Here is a 22875-nt window from a genome sequence, read left to right on the forward strand (position 1 = left end):
AACAACACGTTTCAAATCATTCAGGCTGTTTTAAAAAGGCCAAATCTTTACGAATACATCTGTAAACTACTACTACTACGAATGGCGGTACATGGCCACTAGATGGCGCTGTGGAAACCTCATAATAAAATTCACCTGTGCAATTTAGTTAAAAAAACTTGAACTAGAATGATATTTATTAAAAGATGCCGGGTTATTGAATCTACTACTAATAGATCTCATTTTCAAATCAAAACTCAAAATTCAATCAGTTCAAATATGATATTTTTTTCTAAACAGTGGGAAACGAGCATGTCTTATGCCTGAGGGATCTCAAAATGTAAAATATAAAAAATGTTACCAACAGTCAACAACCATCAAACTCTATTATGTATATTACTTATGTAGGGTATGGGCTATTAACCCACAATATTTATTCATTCAAGGTTTGTGGGCTTAATGTTTGCTACTAACACAAGAGTACAAACTTGAATAACAAAAATAGTCTTAATGTTTTAAATAGTAGAAAGGTCTCAACCACAAAACTTTATTGTTCATGTTCTGCTTTTGCCATAACAAATCATAACAAAATTGATCATACATAAAATTAAACAAAAACACAATTTTAAAAAACATTATGTACATAGCAACAACTGTAATGTGTTTAAAGATGCTGCCACAGTTTGCTGCAAGAACAAAAAGCTGAAGACTAAGAAAAGGAAGAGTAGAAAGGATGGAGGGAGGAAGACAGGACCAGGAAAAAGAGGAGAGACGGGAGCAGAAGGAAGAAATGAGAGAACCTGAAAGGAGAAAAAATAAGAAGGAGAAGAAGAAGAGAGAGAGATGGGGGAGGGAGGAAGGAGAGAGACAGAGGGAGGAAGAAGGTGAAAAACAAGAGATGAAAAATAGACGGAGGAGGAAGGAAAGACCAAAGAAGAGAGACAGACAGGAACAAGCTGAAAGAGAACAACTGGAGAACATGGAGAAGAAAATGTGGCGGTGGTGGAAAGAAAGGAGAAGACAAGAGAGTGAGGAGACAGAAAGTCTGGAGCAAGAAGCTGAAAGAGATGGGAGGATGGAAAGAAAGAAAGGAGAGGATGGAAAGAAAGAAAGACACGCGAGAGTTAAGAAGAGGATGGGGAGGGAAGAGGAAAAACTGAGAGAGGAACAAGAGGAGAGCGGGAAACAGAAGAGAGGGGAAAGAGAAAGACAAGAGAGGATGGAGAAGAGAAGGACCAAGAGGAGAGAGGAAAGGGGGGAGAAAGAGGGACTTCACATGAAGGAGAAGAGCCGACGGGGAAACTCTGAAGGCAGGATAAGGAGAAAGGAAGAGAGAAAGAGACTAGGCCAAGAGGAGAGGGGGAGGCAGAATGAACAGGGGGACACAGAAGGAAAAGAAACCTGTCCTAAAAAGAATCTAATTCCAATCCTGATAATATTTTACCTCGAACACCGGAAGCACCAAATCATGAAGGCCATCTCTAGGAGCTACGAGAAGGAGGTGACCATTGATGTTGGTGGTAAGAAAGAGTGGTTCATGTAGTATGTCTAAAATCATTTCTGTAAAGAAGAGGTGTTGATCGGCTTAACGCTGATGTCCTCTGTCTTTCAGATGACGCCCCTGAACTGAAGGACGTGAAGAGATGGAGGCAGCAGGCAAAGAGGAGGAGGCTGCTGGTGGAAAAGCACAGAGTTGAGCAGAGGATAAGACACGAGGAGAAGAAGGAGAGGAAAGGTCAAGAGAGCAGTGAAGAGGAGGAGGAGACGGAGAGCCGAAGACGTGAACTGGTTCCGAAGAAGGACTCCGTCTCAAAGCTGAAAACGCGATACCACGAACACAGGAGGGAACAAATCATCAAGGCCATCTCCAGGACCCGTGAGAAGGAGGTGGCCATCGATGCAGGCGGTAACAAATCCAGTCTATACACTCTGCATTTCACACTATTACTTCCTGTTTTACTGTTCTAACGTTCCCACTCGACCTCTATCCAGATGACACTCCTGAAGTGAAGGAGATACGAAGATGGAGGCAACAGGCTCGGAGAAGGAAGCTGCTAAAGAAACAACACTCAATTGAGGAAAAAATTAAACACAGGAGGGAGAAGGAGAGAAAGAAGAAACCTCAAGAGGACGATGAGGAGACAATGGGGTCCTTTTCAAAAATAGCTACTGTGTTATTTCAAGGGTACAGCGATTTGAACATGGCTGTTCTGTAAAACGAAAAGTACACTTCCTTACTTTTCCTAACACATATAATACAATAAAATGGAATCAACTGCATTGAATAAAATCTAATAGTACACTTCTTATGTGCCTGTAAAGGAAAATCCATTGAACATAATCAAATAGAATCTACAACAGTGACCTGCTTCCAAGGTTGCTAGTTGGATTCGGATCACAGAATATAAATAAAATTTAAAAGGTGAATGCAGTGGAGCACATCCATTTCTTATGACTGCACACTGTTATTGTAAAGTAAAGGAAACACCAACTGAGCAATAATATTCACACTGTATTAAGAAGATAGAAATCCCTTCCTAGAATGTAATACTTTAAGTAGATTAAGTGATTATGTTATTCATTCCCTGGCTTTTCCTCTGCAGTGTTCACATCAGCAGAGAGGAATGACTTCAACAGCAGCAGTAATACGCTCTGGAAACCCTCACCTATTACTGCATGTAATGTCTGTGTTTTTTTTTTAGGCCCTTCCCTCATTATGTGCTCGTTAGTCATGTTTCAGCCATTACTCAAGAAATCCTATTCTAGCTTTACTGGAAAATAATGGAAAGAACCGTCCCATCTTCAAGCTGCATTGACAGGAAAAACAAGAAGCTTCATTTGAGCTCATGTTTCTGACAGTCCAAGTCCAATATTCACCCTTTGCTTTGTTATCATCTAACGTCATAGTTTAATGCAAGTTTAACTGTATTCCCTAGCTAGTTGGTAACTTTGTGTGACCACTGTCTGGTAATGGACAGGTGGTGTACAGGTTTATCAACTCAGCACTGATGAGGCTTTAAACCTGATTAATGATTAATTACTTGTGAATTTATCAGTGACCATTTTCATATTATACATACATACATTAGATATATTGTTCATATAAAACATTGAATTATTGCAGTTTTAGATGTTTGTAGCCTGATGTGTGCCAGGATCACTTTTCATACTGGAGAGCAAGAAGAAGGAAAAACTGATCAAAACTCAAAACCTTCGACATGAAATTCAACAATAAACATTAAACATACTGGAAACAATCCGTTCCTATGGAAACAAAGCATTTCTTACAAGTCATCATATTCCACAACTGAATCTCATTATATAATATAATGAAATACATTTGAATCTGAATTTACATTTCACTGACATCATCATTTTGACAGTTCTGTATAAATGTTGATATACGAATTAGGCTACTCTGATTTAAAATAGATGACAGGTATGATCTGTCAGCAGAAGGTTTCTGCCAGTACCAGGGACTTAGGAGAACTGGTGCTCACGAAGTTTTAACTCCCGGGCCAGCTGACAGAGGACACAAGCATTGCAGAAACACACCAACACCCAGTCTTCTAATATGGAGCCCTGTTAGTTGGGAGAAAAGAGAAATGATGAGTGTAACATAATGATAGATGAAGGTACATAAGCAAAGCTTAGACTCCATATATCACGACATGCAGCGTGATAAGTGGTCGTCTTGATCTATCAATCAAACATAACAGTCTGACATATACCGGTATTTGGTATTTCTCTCTCATGCTGCTCCGTATGGCGACAGTAGTCACAGGAAACCCTCCAGACAGTATATTCAGCAGCGGCAAACACAGACACTCCCCAAACGCTGAACTGACTGTACAAGCCAAGCACGGACAACACCAGAAACCAAAGCAGCCTGTCTGGGACGTGAGCACAGACAAACACAAGGAAGTTAAAGAACAGAACAATGAACAGGTCATAGATCAGGGGCCGTGTTCACAGACATGCTTAGAAAACTCTCAGAGAATGGAAATAGCAGAAGCCTTTATCTTAACAAGGAGGTGTGCTTGACCCTGCTATTTCTCTGTCTTTCCAGCGTTTTGTCGCCTGCTTAAGAAACTCTTCAGCATCTTAAAAGTCCTCCTCTCTGCTCCAAACGGTATTTCTCAGGAGCTCTTACAAGGCTTCGATGCTTTGTGAATCATTTGTATCTTGTAACTAGGATTTAGTCTCAACTTTAAGGGGAAATTCTTAGAAAACATCTTAATTCTAAGAATTTTCTTCGAATTTCACCACGAGGAGCAACTTTTATGCTCAGGAAAAATACTCACAAATCTCCTTATCATCCCAGCAGTCGAAGGTGTCACTGGACCAGCTCCCGGTCCTCGGCTCCCCTCTGGTCATTGTGGGTTGATTTGTTACTATGGGTGGTGGCAGGGGATGAATCATCATCTGTCAACAACACAGATTAAAGGGATTTTACTTCTACACCCTAAAAATGAACATGTTGGCTCTATTTCTTTAGGTTACAGTGCAGCATTATTCAATCAATTCTACATATTTTTCAAAGCTAGACTAGCTTAATTAGAATTATTATAAAGTATAATGAAGCTAATAATTAAAATATAAATAATATAGTAATAATCTGTTTGACAAACAGCAAACTACAAATCTATATGTCAGGCAATTTGTGACTCCAAACTCCAAACTGGGTTGTATTTGTAAAATCGTGTATTTGCTCTGATACATTTTGACATGTTGTAAAACATCATTAAATATAATATTGCTTGTGCCACTGAACCCTGGCACAGGATCACCGTGTCACAAAGCAGTGAGCTGTTTGTCGGGGGGGGGAAGCTGTTCCCATGTGAAGGAGCAGCTCCCATGAACCGACTTAACAACGTAAGATCTGACAAAACACAACAATGGTAAAAACGGCCTGTCGCTCTGTCCTTTGAGAGATTCTCAGTACCTGTTTCATGAATGCCCTCCTGTGCAACATTCAGTACAACTACACTATGTTTTCACTCTATTACAATAAATGTGTAAAATTCCAACAGTGGAATGACTGAATGAAATATTTCAACATACCTGCTTGTTTACGGAGTGATCAGGAACCTTCTTGATTCTTCTCTGGCTTGATGGCAAGACAGAATTCAGCAGACAAGACTTAAATAGACATAAATTATGTAGAATTTGCAGGTAGTGCTACTAATTTGATCTGTGCATCCTCCACAGACACCGACTGCTGGGTGGCAGGACTATGGGAGGAACCACACCTGTCCTGCCTACTGTGGCCTCATCAATTAATCCAAGGTGGAAGATTTTAAAGAAAGCCTCAAAGATGTGTCTCTGTGAGTCCAAGGAAATGCGATAGCTCAGAAATAAAAGACGCAGCTGCTCTTTACTACAGTGAGAGGAAATAAAGGTTTAGTGGCCGAAATGAAGAATATCTGAGAGTATATGTCTGCATTTTCATTCATTTTAAGTCGACCACCAACAGACCTGAACGCTTCAAGTACTTCCAGCAAATCTCCCGTAGAGGGAGGCAGAGGCTGGGCCGAGGTCAAATATGTGACTGGGAAGACGGTGGGTTTTTTTACACTGTGGCAACTTCTTCAATTATTCAGAAACGAGTTTACTAAAATTTCAGGTTCAAGTTCATCCCCAGTTTCCTCGAAATAAGTAGGGATGACCAAGAAATAACAAAGGAAATAAAGTGACCTAATTAGTTATGCTGCATACGTTGTCCTTTAAAGGAACAGAACCCCACATATCTGATTTAATCAGCACGTACCACTTTTTAAATATGTTGTAAAGGACTTTGGGCAGGAAATACAGGTTTTAGTGTGTGTGGATGGGTTCCGCTGTGGTTCTTCTCTTGTGATTCCACTAGTGGTGGGAAGTAAACTGGGAGTAAAGTAATATTAAAGTAGTTTAACTCACCCACTTTAATTCAGTGTTGAGTATTTCCATTTGATGTAACTTTACACTTCTACTCCACTACATTTATTGACTGCTAAAGTTACTTTTCAGATTCAAATTATTGGCTCAAGTGTAAATAATTATGGGAGTGATGATGTTTTATTTTGGATTCAGCTGTAAAGCTACTGTATATAAAGCAGAGCCGTCTCATTCAGCTGCATTACTAAACATTGATGCATTAAGAATTAGAATTCAGTTATATTATGTCTATTAGTCTGAGATGCACTGTTTTTACTTTTGGCATCTGCAGCATGTTCTGATGCTGAGACTTTACTGTCACTTCAGTAACATTTTGTTTGTAGGACGTTTACCTCTGGGTATTTGTACCACTGTGTGGAACTTTAAACTTCATGCATCTGTCTAACTTTGTAACTTCCTAGAAGTGTCAGGTTTCTTGTGGACGGCAACAGATACTCCTTTAATATTTTTGCTGTGTTCATGTACTGTCCCTGCTGCCTTCCAGCACCTGCTGCAGATGGATGTCAACAGCTTTTTGTCTCATTTGTTGAGTGGGGTTTCCTTCCTCTACTTTTAGGACGTTTTAAGTGATATTAATGCAGAAACAGAGACACCTTTAAAAGGTTTCTACTACTACTGCAGATATTTAAGATTTGTTTAGATCGATTTCTTTTGATCTGTGTGACACTGCTTAAAGAATTAAGTGAATTTGATTGATCAGCACAGTATAACACCAAGTCCGGTAAACTCTGTCCATTTGCTTTCGCCTCTTCAGGAGCACTGTTCCTCCTTGCATATGGTGCAATGTGCAGTTTATTGATATTCACCAGCCTCTTAAGAGATAAGAGCCGCTTTCAGACCTTAGTCTGGTGCAGTGGGTGCAAGTGTGTAGGTATGTAGTTCCTGGATGACAAAGCGCTGTTGCCACTGACTGGCCGTCACATTCCCCTGAGCACCTACACGTATCTGTGCATCCAACACCACCAAGCACCACCACAGGCCGACCAGAAGCTCACTGATGGCCTGATGAAATTTACACAAGTTGGAACAGCTTGTGATTTCAAACTGTCCGTTTGGTCTCTAACACAGCCCTCAACAGGCTGATGACTTTGGTTTCCTTTGAGCATTGTTATATCATTTTTTCCTGAACAAATTCTAACATAACATGTAAGTGATAAGTGTAAATAAAATCAGGGCCTGTAGATGACTGCAATCATCATTAACATCTCTTACAAGCCAATGAATCACATCTAAGGGGCTTTGGCTCACACACACACACAGACACACACACACGATCCTGTAAATATCCTGCTGAGTTTCTGCTGTGTAAAGAAAGTTCTAAGATCTAATGGATCATTTAGGGCAGCTCAGCTAAACATTTAGCAAAGGCCCAGTCACACAGTGGGCAGGTTTTACTCATAGCTAAAATAGTGACTGGCTTCACCAAAGCAAAATTAGAATACAACATTAGAATGGCCTAAAATAGCTCAAGCACAGTATTTAGAGACTCTTTTTCCTCAATTACCTAAATAACTTATTATACTGAACCAGCAAAGGTTTCACTGGACACTTCTAGCAGCTGTATGAGGGAACGAAAAAAAGAACAAACTGTTTGGGAGAAAATGTATACCAAACAATGAAAAGTCCTTTATTGCCATCAGAACATGAGTGAGAAAACCAGAGACAAAATCTGACAGAGTGAGGAGGCGACTGTACATCCAGCATCCACACACACACCCACACACACCCACACACACCCACACACACCCACACACACCCACACGGAGCAGCCAGCAGCCTTTCAACAGGACATGAGGGGTACAGATACATAAGGGAATACAGTACTCACACAATGAGGTATAAAGGTAAACACACACACACCAGGCCTTCGTCCTCCACTCGCACTCATGCAACTGAAGGTACAAATACTCAAGTTCTCGTTCATTCTCTAAAAACACAACGTACAGGTGAGCAGAAATGTATAACAGCAGCATCTGGGTCATCTCGATTCAACCACGCTCCCCTTCATCTGTCTCTCAAAACCTTTGGTCATGTGGACACCTGCTTGTCATGCACAATGTTGCCCTTGTATTCAACTGTAATACTTTGTGAGACTCCCAAACTTTGCGAGCAAAGCAGTGGACCCCTTCCCGACTCGCATCCACTGACAGGAACTGTGATGTTGTGGCGAGGGGATGCAAAATATTCTGTAGTCACAAATAAAGTTTTGCTCTCTTCGCTGTAGAGTTTCTACGTTAGTTGGACATTCAACGTGTACATTAGCAGCAATTCTAGTGAATGAAACAATGGCTTTGTAAGTCAGATTAATAACACCCTTTTCCTCATGCACAGGACAGGCACCACCTACTACTCTTTAACTAAATGCCATGCAGGATAGAAAAATAGACTGCAAACTCACAAGACAGAGAAATCAAAGTTCGTCTCCAAAGAAGAGGTTGATTTCACTTCAATTTTTTATTTCATATTTTCTAAGATGTGGAAATAGCAACAAAAAAAACTTGAGAGCGGTAACCAAGACAACAGAAACAACATGAGCAGAGGGCCACTGAGGTTTCGAGTCCCTCTCTTACTCCATTTGCCAACCCAAACTGCCAGGTACGAGACAGACACCCCGCTTCTTTACACTTTTTGGGTCCTCTGCTATGCGTCGCGTGGGCGCTTGCTCCGACTTGCATGCAGCTGGTGTGTATGCCTCATGTGTGTACCTGTGTGTCATGTGGCTCTCATGTCATCTGAAGCTGTCCCCCATCCCAAAGTCTGCAGTCTCCAGGCCCTTCCCTTGCCCCCTACTAGCAGCACCCATCCGAGAAAGGTGGTTGCCTTCGTGTGCATCCGGAGCTGCGCGCTGCACTGGTTTATCAAGACACTATAGTGTGGCTGGAAGCTAGCACCGCTGCCCTCCCTCCCCCACACAGAAAAAGAGGCACGGTATAGTTCTCTTGGAGTCTAAATCTATAGTTCAAGTCTGCCTTACGTCTGGTCTCAGCCTGTCCTGTTTGCAAGGCGGTACGGTGCCACACTGGACCCTCAAAAGACCTAAAACAGTCGAGAGGAGGAAGTGACACGTCACCTGACACGCCCCCACCCTCAGGCCTGTGGATAAAATAGCGATGCCTCACCATGTGACCCCCCAATGGGCTTGTTTCGTTACCTCGCACCCCTCCCAGTTTAGTTTTGTGGTTGCCAAATCTCAACTGTGCACACACAAGCGCACGCACGCGCCGACCCCAACGCTGTCCATTCTACTCAGAATGAGGACAAGCGCCTTAAGTTTCCTGTTTTGGCACCAGACTTGCTTTTCCTCATGTTGGCCAGTCATCATCACTCATCACTACCTCACAGGTTTGTTCTCCCGTTGGAACAAAAAAAGAAAAACACTGGAAGAACTCCTCTCCTCTTTTCTTCCTCTTGGGAAACAAAAACAAACTTAATGAGAAAACTCAAGTTTTTTTTTTTATTATTATTTTTTTTTTCAAATTCAAGGCACAATGTCTATCAATATTCCAATCTGTCTGTCTCCACTCCCAGGTTCAGTGTGCGAACATCGCGTCACATAAGCTGTTGGACTGTCTGCTCGTACGCCACTCCCTATAATCTTACATCTCTATTGTCTGTACTTCAACACTGTTAAGAGACGCATCCGTTTTGGTTGAGAGAGCGACCGCTAAGTCCAAACCAGTGATAAACAATGAACAAAATTAACAGAACAAAAAAAAAAAAAAAAAAAAAGGACACAAATAAAGACAACCGTTTCAAAAACAAAACAAAAAAAGTCTTGTCCTGTTTCTTGTGTTTCAGTATTTTTAAAAATCAAGTCATATCCACCAGCTTCTTTTTGGCAAGCTAGTTGTTTTTTTAAATAAGCACTAAGTACTGATAGATAGGATAGCATACACCGTTAACGTGTGTTTTTAAGTAGATGCGTTTGTCTTTTTTTTGTACTTTTTCACTCTCATAGTATGAATTCAGGTATTTTGTCAGGTACTTTTCACTCATCTGTTTAAGGTTTAAGTTAATGCAAGCAGGGACAGAGTTTGCCATGGAGTCTTGCTCTAGACTTGGGTTCGCGAGTGGCAGGGCCGCCTCTTTACGAGACCCCATTGACCAGGGTCTGGGTTTCGCTGGCCGAAGTCATGCCTTTACTGGGGGAACGCTTGGAAGGCGTTCGCTCATCCTTCTTGCCGCTGGTCCCGTTCTCCTGTGGACACAAAGTGGGAAAAGGTGGCAATGGTCTTAATATTTCATTTCTGGCAATGAAACAAAGGTTGTCACAGTGCACGTTTCTGTTGTACCTTGGGCTCTGAGCCAGCATGGTTTTCCTTCTGGGGCAGGTTCTGTCTGCTCTGGGACTCGGCACGGGATATGTAATCAGCAACAGTCACTGGAAATATCAAAAGCTGTTACTAAACTATTGCTAGGGACAAGATTGTACATACACAGATTCACAATACTGAGTTAAGAACGACCGTCCCCACCACTGATGAACATTTACTCATTACAAAGGGGGACAATACCAACAAGTGAAACACGGTAACTCTAAACTCTCACCTGGCTGTCTGTCACGACTGGTGGAACCTCCCTCTGGGCGGTTGCCACGGTTACGGCGACGGCGGCTTCGGTTGCGGCGCTGAGGTCGGGCTTCTTCGTCTAACAGTTAAATGAGAGAACATGGATTACTGCATCTGACAGTGTCACAGTTAAGGATTTATAAATTCATTTACGAGGCAGCCATGGCAACAATTTATGCTTTCCGAATTCATTATGCAACATATGAGACCACTGGAGAAGTTTTTACCCAGTCCATTCTCACTGGGGCCGGCCTGGCTGTCAGACTCTCCAGCAGCGTCCATCACACTGGGCTCCTGGTCGTTGCGGCGGCGACGGGAGCGTCTGCGGCGGTCTCCTCCCATCCCTTCACTGATGTCTGTGTCGGCGAGCTCTCCCTCACCCTCCAGCAGGGAGTATGGGTTACTGTCTGGATCCCTCAGCACTGAAGATGCACAGTAAATCAGGCAGGAACCGTTGAATACTAATATTATATCATTTATATGCTCCATCTATTACTAACATGAAGTGGCTTCAGCTACCTGAGCTGATGGAGTTGGAAGGTTTGGACCCCGGGCCCCCACGTCCTCGTCCTGAGTTGGAGCCTCTGCCCCTGCCACCCCGTCGGGAGCCTCTCTCCTCTCCACCTAGGCCACGGGGCCGCTGGTCACGCTCAATAACGTCCTCTGACTCGGAAGCATTGGACAGTTCAGAGTTTGTACCTGCATCAAGCAGAGACATTATTAAAAAAACGACCAACTGAATGACAGAACTTTATTTTTAGTAATTAATTTGAAAAACAAAACCAAATCTGTGTCACTTCTGTCTTTCTCACCATATCCAGAGTACTGGCTGTTGGAGGCCCTCCGTCCTCGGCCACGGCCCCCATAGGTGCGAGAGGTGTGGAGTGAGTTGCTGCTTTCATCTGTCAGGTAGCCTTTCTCCCGGTCAGCACCAGGGCCTGCAGTTCGACTGGGAGGTGCGCGGTACCCCACCCCAATCTGACGGAGCTGCTCATCTATCTGGAGACGCTCTAGACGCAGCTGCTCCACTTCCTATGGGACAGAGGACGGAAAAACAGTTTCTGTTGAAAACAGTTTTTAAACAGTTAGGTGTGCACTTCATAGCGTGTTCCACAGCACATGGTTTAGTCAAGTACACCAACAACTTCCACCTCACCCCTGCACCACATCATACAGCATGACGTCTCCACAGTGGTGGGGAAATAGTAGCATGGATGAAATATTCTAAATAAAGTAAAATACAAGGGGGTAAACGGATAATCTAAAATTCATTACAAGTCATGGCATCCACATTTTGTGCTACCTGTTACTACTACCATTTATAATTGTACACATCATCTGACCAATAGGCATCATAAGGTACCTTACATTAGGTAACTACCAACAAAACAAAGCATTCCACTGACCCATGTGTGTAGAGACCAATAAGAGCACAGCAAAGGCTATTTAAATGCTGAAATGAAAATGTATTCAGATGAGACTGCACTGATCCATGCTCCTAAAACTCACATCTGTTGGGGCCTGAGCTTTTTAGTGTCGTTATTGGGCCTATCACTCCATCACTAAGTGGCAGTATTGTGTAAAGTTCCAACTGAATGGGTTGTAGTCAAATCTAGAAAATGTTGGCGTCATTGTCTTTAACAAACCAGTTGAAATTTTCTAGACATGCCTTCAACAGCTTTAGAAACTGTCCTCTCGCTTTTTAATTGTATAGGACGGATAAAACAAATGCCACATTGTGTTGTATGAGGAATCAACTGTAAATAGTGTGTTTTTTGTTGGTTCAAACGTACCCTAAAATGGATAAAAAAGTTTAGAAGGGAAATGATGAGAAACTATTATGTTTGCAGTCATATTTCCAGCTGAAGTAATATAATTTTGAAGCACTACACCACAAGCATAAAGCCAAATGTATCTATGGACCATGACACGTGGTAAAACGTAAAACATCTTAAGTAAAACAATGTTCTAGGAGTTTCCCAATTTGAGCCAAATGAGCCATCTTTATAGCTGGGGGGCTGGGAGAGGGGCATTTACGTGTAATGACAGGAGTGCACTGACAGCAGTTTCTTTGGTGGTTCATTTGTAAGAGGTGTGACAGCTGCCTCCACCAACAACAGCTGAACCTTGAGGGAGGTGTGAAGGAAGTGAGGCAGGGCAGAGAGAGGGGGTCTGGTGTTATTTTTGGAAGCTGAGGGTCCAGATAGCTGGTAATCTAAACTCCAGCATACCCTTCAGCCCATCCCAGAGAGAGGGGCTATTTATGAAAGCACATGAGGTAAGGACAAAATGAGGTGCTCTCAGCAGCTTTCCTCATGTGGCGCTGGGGACGAGGGAGACAGGTGACCAGTGTGACCCTACACATATGTGCCTGCATGTCCCTGCCCCTGTCACATAAAGAAACTGAACTTCTAAGAAACACTTTCTTTACCACGTGTCCAGATATTCTAAGCAGCACTTACATTTAAAGTAACAATGGCTGCAACGCACAGAATGCAGGAACAGTGTGACCCGCAGATTATTTTATCTTGAGTTTTTTTAAGTGATAGATAACAGAGAAAATGGTAGTGTCGCCATCTACTGGGGAACATGGAGCATCGACTCACCTGGAGATAGGACACATGGTATTCCAACAGCGCCTGAGCATTGCTGATGTTCTCTTTAGTTCCCACGAAGACAAAGGGAACCATACCCTAAAAACAACACCAGACAGGGAGATGAAGCGTTGAGTGCTTTTTTTTTTTTTTTTTTTTTTTTTAAGGAAAACAGATAATCATTACTTTAAATACAGCCTGCTATTGTCTGGGACATAATCACTACTGAAAATAGTTTGGATGTTCTTCAAAAAGCATTTTGAGTGGTGAATTACAGACTTTCTGGAATCGCTTATAAAAAAAAAAAAAAAAAAAAAAAAAAAAATCATAGAAAGCACACTGAGCATTAACAGACTGTATCAACCCATCGCAGACAATGCTCAGCTAAGTGCCCACACAGGCTGCGTGTACTGAAAACAACAATAACATAAATACTAATGACAAAACAAGAGAGATAAAGCAGCAGAAAGCAACAGTGTCAAAGCAGACAGCACATGGGACGTCTACGCTCTGCCACAATTGAGTAGCTTTCATTTTTAGCCGAGCAGACAGGGTGGGGTGGGGGTGTGGGGTGGGCACTTTGTGTGGTTGACTAGACGAACGGTCCATTCACCTCTTTGCTGCTGGCAGTGTCGTCCCTGCCAGCCCCCTGCCTGCCTACCTCCTCCCGGGGAAGCTTTTTGTCGTTGTCTCCCTCAATCCTGACGCGGACCACGCCTGACTTGTCCACGATCTCCTGGATGACTTTGCCATTCTTACCGATGACTTTGCCTGTGCAGGAGAGAAAGGGGAAAAAAATGAACGGTAAAATAATATAACAACAGTAGAGGAATGATGAGTGATAAGCAATATGCTGTGGAGATGAAGTGGGATGCTGTCACCAACTAAAAGAGCTCCGTCATGATGGTTATATTGCTCACTCACCTACAAGGTTCCTGGGTACCTGAAAGTAGTCTTCTTTGAACTCAAGATACTCTCTAGCCTGCTTCACCGCTTCTGGGGTCTACAACACAACATTAAATCAGATTATGCTACAGCATATCTATTCATGAATATACAGTAGGACACAGTTTCATTAATCAGCGCACCTCTCCATAGATCCTGAATGTGCAGCTTTCCTCCTCCAGCTCGATGGCTGTGACACCAGGCACTTTTCTCGCCTGCTGGATGTTGGCACCGTGGGAGCCGATGGCAAGGCCCATCAGATCCTCCCTGACCCTCACCTCCTCCTGGTATGCTGACGCTAACTGCTTACTTGTCTGGGAGGTGGAAGCACAAAGTTGGTTTGAGTCCAAATGTGTGAACTAAGACAAAAATGGATGGCTACACTCCAAATTAAAACTGACAAAACGCAGCAGAGGCTGGCAAATGATGCAGATTTAACAGGGGGTGTGCATGTGTGTATCACTACAGTACATTTACCTCCAAATGTTTGGTGGCTTCTTCGTTGCGGGACATTAGCATAAGCTTGGTACGGATGCTGCGGAAATGCATGTCACTCAGAAGAGTTGCACGCTTTACTGTAGTTTCATTTGTAGACTGTGAAGATAATAAACAGGGGATTAAGTAATAACCAAAAAAATATTTTAACTGTTTAGTCAGTGCCTGTTAATGAGAACATTTTAATTAACTCTGATAAGAAGGGCTCAGAAATGTTGCTTTACAATTTAGCTGCTGTATTTAAGAGAGAGGAAGAGAATGTAAGAAACGTGGAATGATCTGTATTCAATGCAACAGGCTTAACATCTTAGGAATACCTAGAAAATCCCCTGATTCATTTAAACCTCTCACATTTAAAGGCAACAAATACTAAAGCTTAATTCTCATCTGTGGATCTGTAACAAGACCATTTATTTGTTCATGAAGTGACACTGATGACTAACCAGCACAATGAGTTCGTGTGTTTGGGCACTGTAGAAGATGCAGTTGGCTCCGATAGCTTTCCTGAAGTCTTTGTGAATGTTGTCATTTGCGCAGCTGTCGAAAAGAAAACAATCCACAGGAGAGTCAGCCTCGTTATTCATTTGGCAGCAGTGGGTCATTAAAACAACACTGATCACTGAGACAACTTGTGAGAAGTTCCCAACATTAAGAACATCCACATTTAATCGTACACCCAAGAACAATTTCATTGATTTAAAATTTCTATGACACTTTCATTTTATACAAATTCAAGAATTATCTACATTATGTAATCTGACAATGTAAAGACACTCACATGTCCCTTAGGTCTTCTGGGACAGGGATTGGGACCTTGTGGAAGGAGTTCCGAGAGGAAGGACTGTTAGGGTTGACGGGCCTGATACGCTCTGATGTGACAATCTCATTGTATGTGGCGTCGCACGCTGCGTATTCGATCACATAAAACTGAAAACAGCACAGAACACAGCGTGTTAATACAGTAAGAGTAATATCAAAGTGCGGCAGCTTATACATTCATACAAAAACTCTGAATCACTTATCAGGCTTTAATGTCACTGATGTTGTATCTCAGGTTGAAAATAAATGAATGCACCCTTGCTCCTAATGCATTTATTCTATAGTTTCATTCATTTTAATAAAGCTACACTGTTCCCTGCTTCAAACCACTATGGTTGTGCCAGAACTTAGAAGCAGAGAGAGATGAAGGAAAAAGTAGACAAACAAAAATGGGAACCATGACAGAGTGAAGCAGAGAACACTGCACAGCCCATGCTAGGGACAGAATTAAAGCCATCAGTCAATGCTAGACATTCCTGCAGGCTCTTATCAGACTGCTCCAAATAACAGCACTACACCAACAGCTACTCCCTTGGCACAGTAGCACCGCGAAACTGGCCTGTCCATATCCCAGTGACCCACTGTTCAACCTCCAGCCTGTGCTGAAAAGCCCGTATGCTTTGAATTGTCTAAAAATTTGAAATAGAAACTCAAAATAAGCCGACTGTGTAGACCAAGTCTGGTGCAAATCCACTTAGACACAACAAGTCAGTGTGAAGACGAAGCATGGGGTGTGTGGGAAATGTAATTTGAAGGTACGCTGTCAGACCACATCAGGACACAGTGACTCTTTGAGCTCATTACCTAGCAGTACTTATCTTTCTGCATGCCTGTATTCACCCTACATACAGCATACTGCAGTACTCGGAGCTCAATAAACTGTTACTGGCAATACAACGGAAGCTGACGCAAAGGGATAAAGATAATTGCTGAGCCTCTATTACTTATTATTGGATACTGCGATAGACGGAGATAAGCTAGTCTAGCTGAAGCCCACTAATACAAGGTATCTTCTTCTCAACAGTATTAGTCATTTTCAACTAAATACAGCAGCCGGAAATTGCAGCTGGTGCACTAAAAATCAGGAAGTAACAATTCCTTAAGCGCATTGGTGTTTTCTCAGCATCCAGAGTGCTCTAAAGATTAAGCAAATTAGTCAGGATTAAAAAACAAAAACTGACTTAAATTTTATTTTTTACACATGACAGGACACCAAAACAATCATCAATATGTTGTTCAGTGCAATTTGCTGTTGTGTGACTATGGTGTTTGAATTCATGGAGACATGCAGAGATAAGAGGAGGATTTAAAAACACCATGAAGACAAAACGCGTCACCAAAGTAAAGAGGATGTGCTCGTTTTATTTCAGTTTTATTTGACTTAGTAGCGTGTACCAGCAAGGTTCCTAACAACCGCTTACCTCTCCCTTCATCATTCGGACTCGTGCTAACCACCAGCCACATGGCTCCTGTTCATTGGCCCTGGAGTAAACCTGTAAGAATACACACAGACATTGACAGCTGGGTTAGAGACAAAAGAAACAACGAATGCTTCCATGAACTGTGCTTTAAATTTGTAGTGAAACACAATGAGTGTGAAGCAACAACAGTGAACGTGGCCTCAGATTCATATTCAGCAAGCAAACAGCAAACCTATGTCACGTGAACGGAATTCATTGTTACTGTTTAATACGTATACGTATATGTAGATACAATTTCATTCTAATGGAAAAAAAAGCAAATTGCCCAACTTTATTAACTATAATTAGTAAAAGACACCAACGCCTTGAATCATGAGGCCATGAAACTCAGGTGTATGAGCTGAGTCAGAGACATGCAAAAAGCCACACCACGCCTCACCTCCACTTCCTCTCCTTCACCAATTTCCTTGTGGTAGTCGGCTGGAGGAGGCAATCGTACGTCGCTGAAGGGCAACTGTCTCTCTGGCTGCCAACTGTGGTGAGGCCACACACAGATAAAATACATTTAGTTTATCAGAGAACCCAACAAAATTTCAATCCAGCAACAACTGACACGTTGGGATTACAGCGGCAGTGGTGTATTAAGCAGTCGTGGCTGTTATCACATTAACTGACGCAATGACAATAAAACATTTTAATGGATCATTAGTTTTAATGAGTATGTTTCTGGTCAATGAGCAACCATGTTCATTGTTTGATGTTATTTTACATTTCAAAAAAAATGTTGAAAATAAGTCCACTATATAACTTTCAAAGGTGAAACTTGATGTTTTACTATTACGTACAAGAAAAAAACTGACCAATTTTTACATTTATTCACAAGTGATAACTAATTTAAAAATCTAATCAGATTTAAAAATAATAATTTTCATTTAAGGGACAATATTACTAGTAGTAATAGTTGTTTCATTCATTTATATATTATACAACCAGCTACTCCAGCAGATCCATGTGCTTAGAGAAAGTAAAAAGAGAAGGAGGAACCATCCCACAAATGAGACAGGCCACCATGCTGCCACCTCTCTTACTCTGCATACTTCGGGTCACTATTTTAGGGGCGTCATGAACGCCACTCTGAGCCAAATAGATAAAGTAGGAAGGTGGGTGGGGGTGGTGAAAAGGGACAGTAGGTGGGGCTAGGACTCAAAGGAAGCATACTATGAGGATGACAGGAGAAGGGGTCAGAGCAAAAGGGGAGAAAACTGTTAGAGACGTGTATAGACAGCTGCGTGCCAGGCACAGGTGCTCAAAAGGACAATTTTCACTGCCTGGGTAAAGCACCAGCCAGACACAGTCCTAACTCTCCGTTACTCCAGTTCCAGCTTAATTTTCCCCATGTGAGGGATATTTGTAATAAAGCACATACACAAAGTTGGTTAACAGAAAGAGCGAACTTACTTGTTTTCAAATACAATTGTGAGCGAGTCTTCATGGACATCTTTGATGTAACCCTAAAGGAGAGCAGGGAGAAAGAATTTTATTGTCATAAATGCGTAATTAAGAGTGATGAAGGGTGGGGCTGTGAGTATTCCATATTTCACGTAAACAATGTAGACAGCTGGCTTGTAAGCCGTGCAAGGACCAATACTGTGACTGTTGCTGAAAAAGAGCATCTAGAGCTTTTTGGAAGCCAAGACATCACATCGCTGACACAATTCTCTGGCTGTGAATTCTGTGCTGGATAAAGTGACGAGGAACACTGACTCCTCCTGACAGCAGAGACAGAATGGAAATCTCTCTCTCACAGACACACACGCAATTCCTAAACCAAAAACAGAATTAAAATGCATGAGCTCTCTTTGTGTGTAAGTTCTAAGACAACAGTTTTACACAAGGTATATTTGTGAGGGCACATGTATGGGGATAGCTGGCATTCTGCCTAGACTATATGGGCTGATGGGCAAGTGACAACTACTACGTGAGAGATCATTTTAAAGTGTTACGTGTCCATCACAACCAACCATAAACTTACCACAGCATGCCATAAACTTTCACCAACACCCCCAGTGCTGAGCAGTGACCAGATGGGAGCAAAGCAGTAGGTGTGGCATGTCTCTCAGTGTAAAACTACCATATATGGGGCTGAGAGGTCAGAAGGTATCTTCCACTGCAATCACGCCTGGGGGTCGGGAGTGGGTATGGATTCACCTGCTGGGAAGGTGCTACCTTTCGAGGAGCTGGCTAGGGTTTCACAAGCAATGTGTGGACACACTGGGATTTTTGCACCCTTTGAGCAAAACGTGCCTCTGTATCTATGCAAGCCACTACTGTCTATAGGCTTCCAATACCAAAACAGTTGGTCAACATCATAAAAAGGAGTCAGCAACAACAACAGGTTTAACCGAAAACTTGCTCAACCACCAATTTCCTGAGGTCACATTAGGTGACAGCTGAATGTTACGTCAGGCGAAGTATTGCTTCCACTGAGCACCACCAGGTCAAAGGGCAGGCAAGCCCTCATTTAAGCATGATATAAATGGTGAAAAGGTGGGAACAGACACAGGCAACTTTGTGATGAAGTTGCATTATATTCAAGCCACCTGCCACAGGTCCATGTGGGTTATCCTTGTCTTTGTGGAAAAACAGAGAAACTATATGTCTGCTCACAAAATAGATTAGATGGGAAAGTTGTTCCTTCTTAGCAAAATGTGTTCAGATATATCCTTGTGTTTATTCACACAAAAATAGTTAAAATAAAGATCACTCCACAAAAACTGCCTGAATCCACATTTAGTGTTATGGGCCTATCCGGTATGTACTTGCTGCCGATTATATTTCAAAAAGAAAAACTTACTGATAATATGACACCAGGCTGAATGAGATGCATTTAAAAAGCAAAAGCCTTTTACTTGCATGTCTGTCACATCAATCACAGCAGGTAAAAAAGTAGATTTTTTGCCACTCTCTCCCACCAAAGATATAATATTTACTTGGAATCTGACATTTAAAATGTTACTGACACTCAAGTGTCCATTTCATCCACAAAACAAGGGCTGCATGATAAGTGACAAAAAAGGGGTGAGTGGAAAGTGTCCACTCATGCCAGAGGAGAACTGTCACCCTGTAAAACAGAACGACAGGTGAAGCAGCATGAGGAGAATAAATATAGGCTCATCTCTAAACCACCATGTGGCCGGCTGACCAGCTGAACACTGAGAGAGAAGCACAACACTTAAAAAATGTGTTTAAACTCATAAGAGAGAAAAAAAACAGTAGATACCAAAAATGGTTAGATTAAATATCAGAATAGAGTTATTTCTCTATCCCCCCCCCCCCATAAGGTTACGATTACCTTTTGAAATCTGAAATTCCTACAATATTCACCAAAGACCAAAAGCTATATGACAGACTCAAAATGTTTAAATGTAAGCTCTCTTTTTATGTAAAAATTATAATTATAATAATAATAATAATAATCATGTTTAGCTTTTCATTTTAAGTCACCTAGTAGCCATCTTAATGTAAAAAGGCAAAGGTGCTGTGACACAGCAGCAACAAAGACTTCAAGTCATGTGCTTGGATATGAAAGTATAGTTTGTTTTGAAAATGAGACAGAAATGAAACAGAAACCCAACAGTCTAGTTCTCCCTTGACAGAACAACAAGACTTAAGTAGAGAAGCTAGGACGCGGGTTGGGCTACACAACAAATATGAAGTATGTGAGCTTTGATGTAGCATCTCATCATACTTGTGCGCAGAAACTGCACAACAGCTGTCTGATTAACAGCCAGCTTCTATTATAAATGCCTGCATCCCGTCTCATAGACATATATTGCGTAAAGATATGTGCCACTTCAAAATTATGGGAATCTTTTCTCAGTAGCATGTAATCATGTTGACATTCGCCGAAAAAAGGCAAAATATAGGCCATGCATGGTGATGACAAGTGTACCTAGCTTAACTGCTAGCTGGAGCTAGCTACCCACCCCACAATGGCCAGCCCTAATGGAATGTAAAAATCCCCCCTGTTGGTCAGGATTGGACCAGAGCTAACATTAGCCAAGTGATGGTTAGCTGGTGCTCGGCTCAGAAGAACGAAACCAAACAGTTGTACTTGAAACAAAACTTTTGACTCAAACGGCGACTGATCCCAGGTTACCTTGTAGAAGGCCCCGTTCGAGCCGCGAACTTCCACGGCCAGTCCGTCCATACTTGTCGGTAGATCCCCACGGCTGTGCTTGTCTGTAGCCGCTACGACTCCCTGCGAGTCCGTTAACGTTACCACCCCCAGCTTCGCCGGCCCTTCGCCGCTATCCGGCCGCTTGTGGATTTCCAGTGTTTCGGGTGGAGGGAGAGGGGTAGAGGTGAAGGGGTTGGGGAGATGGGTGTGATGGTGTCAACTAAAGCAACGCAGACGCTGTCTCCGGCAGCAGACAGTTGAGAAGCTCCGCTGTCGGGTTTTGTCTCAGAGGGGGATTTGTCGCCCGCGAGCTGAACGGCACCGCTACGAGCAACGGCGAAGTCTCGACGTGCGCGGGGAGAAGCAGGCTAACGTTAATGATGCTACGGCAGAAGGATGCTAGCTGATGGATGATTAGCTGGGAGGCTAGCGATCAACACCTTGATCCCGTCAGTTTTCAGGGATGCTAGTTGGCTAGCATTTGATAGCTTGGCTGCGTTTGTTTGGTGGTGGCTGTGGCGCAGTCGTTGCGTTGATTAATTTCACAGAAGTCGTCGCCGGGGGTCGTTTCTTAAGTCCGCGGTGCAATTTTTAGCGCTGTTTCTTCCCCAAAAATCGTATGAAATGCACAACCGCCCGGCGTCTCCTTACTCCAACTACCCGTCCCCTCAAATACACGCCGATTGAGTGGGACTGAATGACCTCGAACACCCCACCCCTCCGTGACAAAGACCCGCCTATGAGGAAACACAGGCACGTGATTGGTCAACGAACTCGGCAATCAATTCCCCCTCTCATTATTTGGTTAAGCAAAAAAGGGTTGGTTCAAAAGCGTGGCCAATAAAAAGCAGCGAGTCACAGCCCGACTCCAGTCATTGGTGACTTCTCGTGTCAATTAAAGTGATAGTCAAATTGACTGGCTCTCATATGTAATTTTGCCCACTCATTGATGAGCGAGGACCACCAGCCATTGTGTAAACAGCACTATAGTGGAGTTACTATACTACACGTTCTGATGTACTGAGCAGAAAGATACGTTACATGCCAAAAACAACCATAGCCAGGCTGGAAAAGTGAAAAACAAAGAGTATTCAGATTTTTTTGTGTGTATTGACACACTTTGTCATCTTCAGTAGACTTTATGTTTAATGGGAAATAAAGATGGAGGAAAGACATTGAACTCCTTAGTCAATAGGTCCTATCCACTGTGACGACCCTTGTTTGATTTACTTGGACTTATTGTTGTTAATTATGTGTTTGTACATTGTTAAATCAATATCCAATGTACTGTTTTCAGCGCTTTAGAAGACTTATAAGGCGTGTTCATTACTTATGATTCAATAACATTATTTAACATGGCATCTACTTGCCAATTTTCAATTAAAAAGATATTCACACAACAAATTCATATGATTTCTCTAATTCTTTTGAGTATGTTATGACACACTGATTCGCTCCTCAGTAATAGTAACAATTTCATATCTGCCACATGAATGAATAAGGCACACACTGTTTCTTGATTCTCTGTAAAAATGGTCCTGCCCCAGTGATTCAGAATTACGGTCCTCTACTTCTACCTGCTGCTATTTCATCAACCAAGAGCACTACCGTGCTATTGTCAAATTGGATTTGTCCTGTGACTGTTCACACAGAAAATTTTATATTGATGCATTAAGCACATAAAACTGAGTTATTAACATAGAGGTTTTGTGGCAAACAAATGGGCCATCTCCTCTGAGATTTGTGGAGAAATGTCCATCTTTGACATATGTTCCTTATCTACCCCATTTGAGGTGAATGCTCATCAAACATCTTGTGGCTTCTACTATGAATCAGGCTGCTATAGTGCCGACCCCTATCACACCCGAGAAATTAGTTTTACTCCTGCTAAGAAAATCAATTGTCTTTATTCAGTTATCGCTTACAGTTCTTACCTA

The 22875-nt window shown here is 42.3% G+C and overlaps 2 protein-coding genes across 2 annotated transcripts; one reads left to right on the plus strand and one right to left on the minus strand.

The window, feature by feature from the left end:
- The first annotated feature begins 830 nt into the window (after positions 1-830).
- On the plus strand, positions 831-2398 carry LOC113157678 (vicilin-like seed storage protein At2g18540). The gene is made up of 3 exons (XM_026353270.1): positions 831-1499; positions 1592-1885; positions 1972-2398. Exons 1-3 carry the CDS (start codon positions 878-880, stop codon positions 2193-2195), a joined length of 1140 nt encoding a protein of 379 aa, XP_026209055.1. The 5' UTR covers positions 831-877; the 3' UTR covers positions 2196-2398.
- A 5124-nt stretch (positions 2399-7522) lies between these two features.
- fxr2 (fragile X mental retardation, autosomal homolog 2) lies at positions 7523-21641 on the minus strand. The gene is made up of 17 exons (XM_026353057.1): positions 20918-21641; positions 18217-18269; positions 17198-17291; positions 16759-16830; positions 15297-15445; positions 14962-15055; positions 14501-14617; positions 14167-14337; positions 14003-14081; positions 13692-13849; positions 13091-13177; positions 11297-11516; positions 11004-11183; positions 10712-10906; positions 10465-10563; positions 10209-10297; positions 7523-10114 (listed from the first exon to the last, which is right to left on the minus strand). The coding sequence occupies exons 1-17, from the start codon at positions 20966-20968 to the stop codon at positions 10004-10006; spliced, it is 2019 nt and encodes a 672-aa protein (XP_026208842.1). The 5' UTR covers positions 20969-21641; the 3' UTR covers positions 7523-10003.
- Between the last annotated feature and the right edge of the window lie 1234 nt (positions 21642-22875).

The sequence above is a fragment of the Anabas testudineus genome, chromosome 18 (genome assembly GCF_900324465.2).
Source record: "Anabas testudineus chromosome 18, fAnaTes1.2, whole genome shotgun sequence".
Taxonomy (NCBI): Eukaryota; Metazoa; Chordata; class Actinopteri; order Anabantiformes; family Anabantidae; genus Anabas; species Anabas testudineus.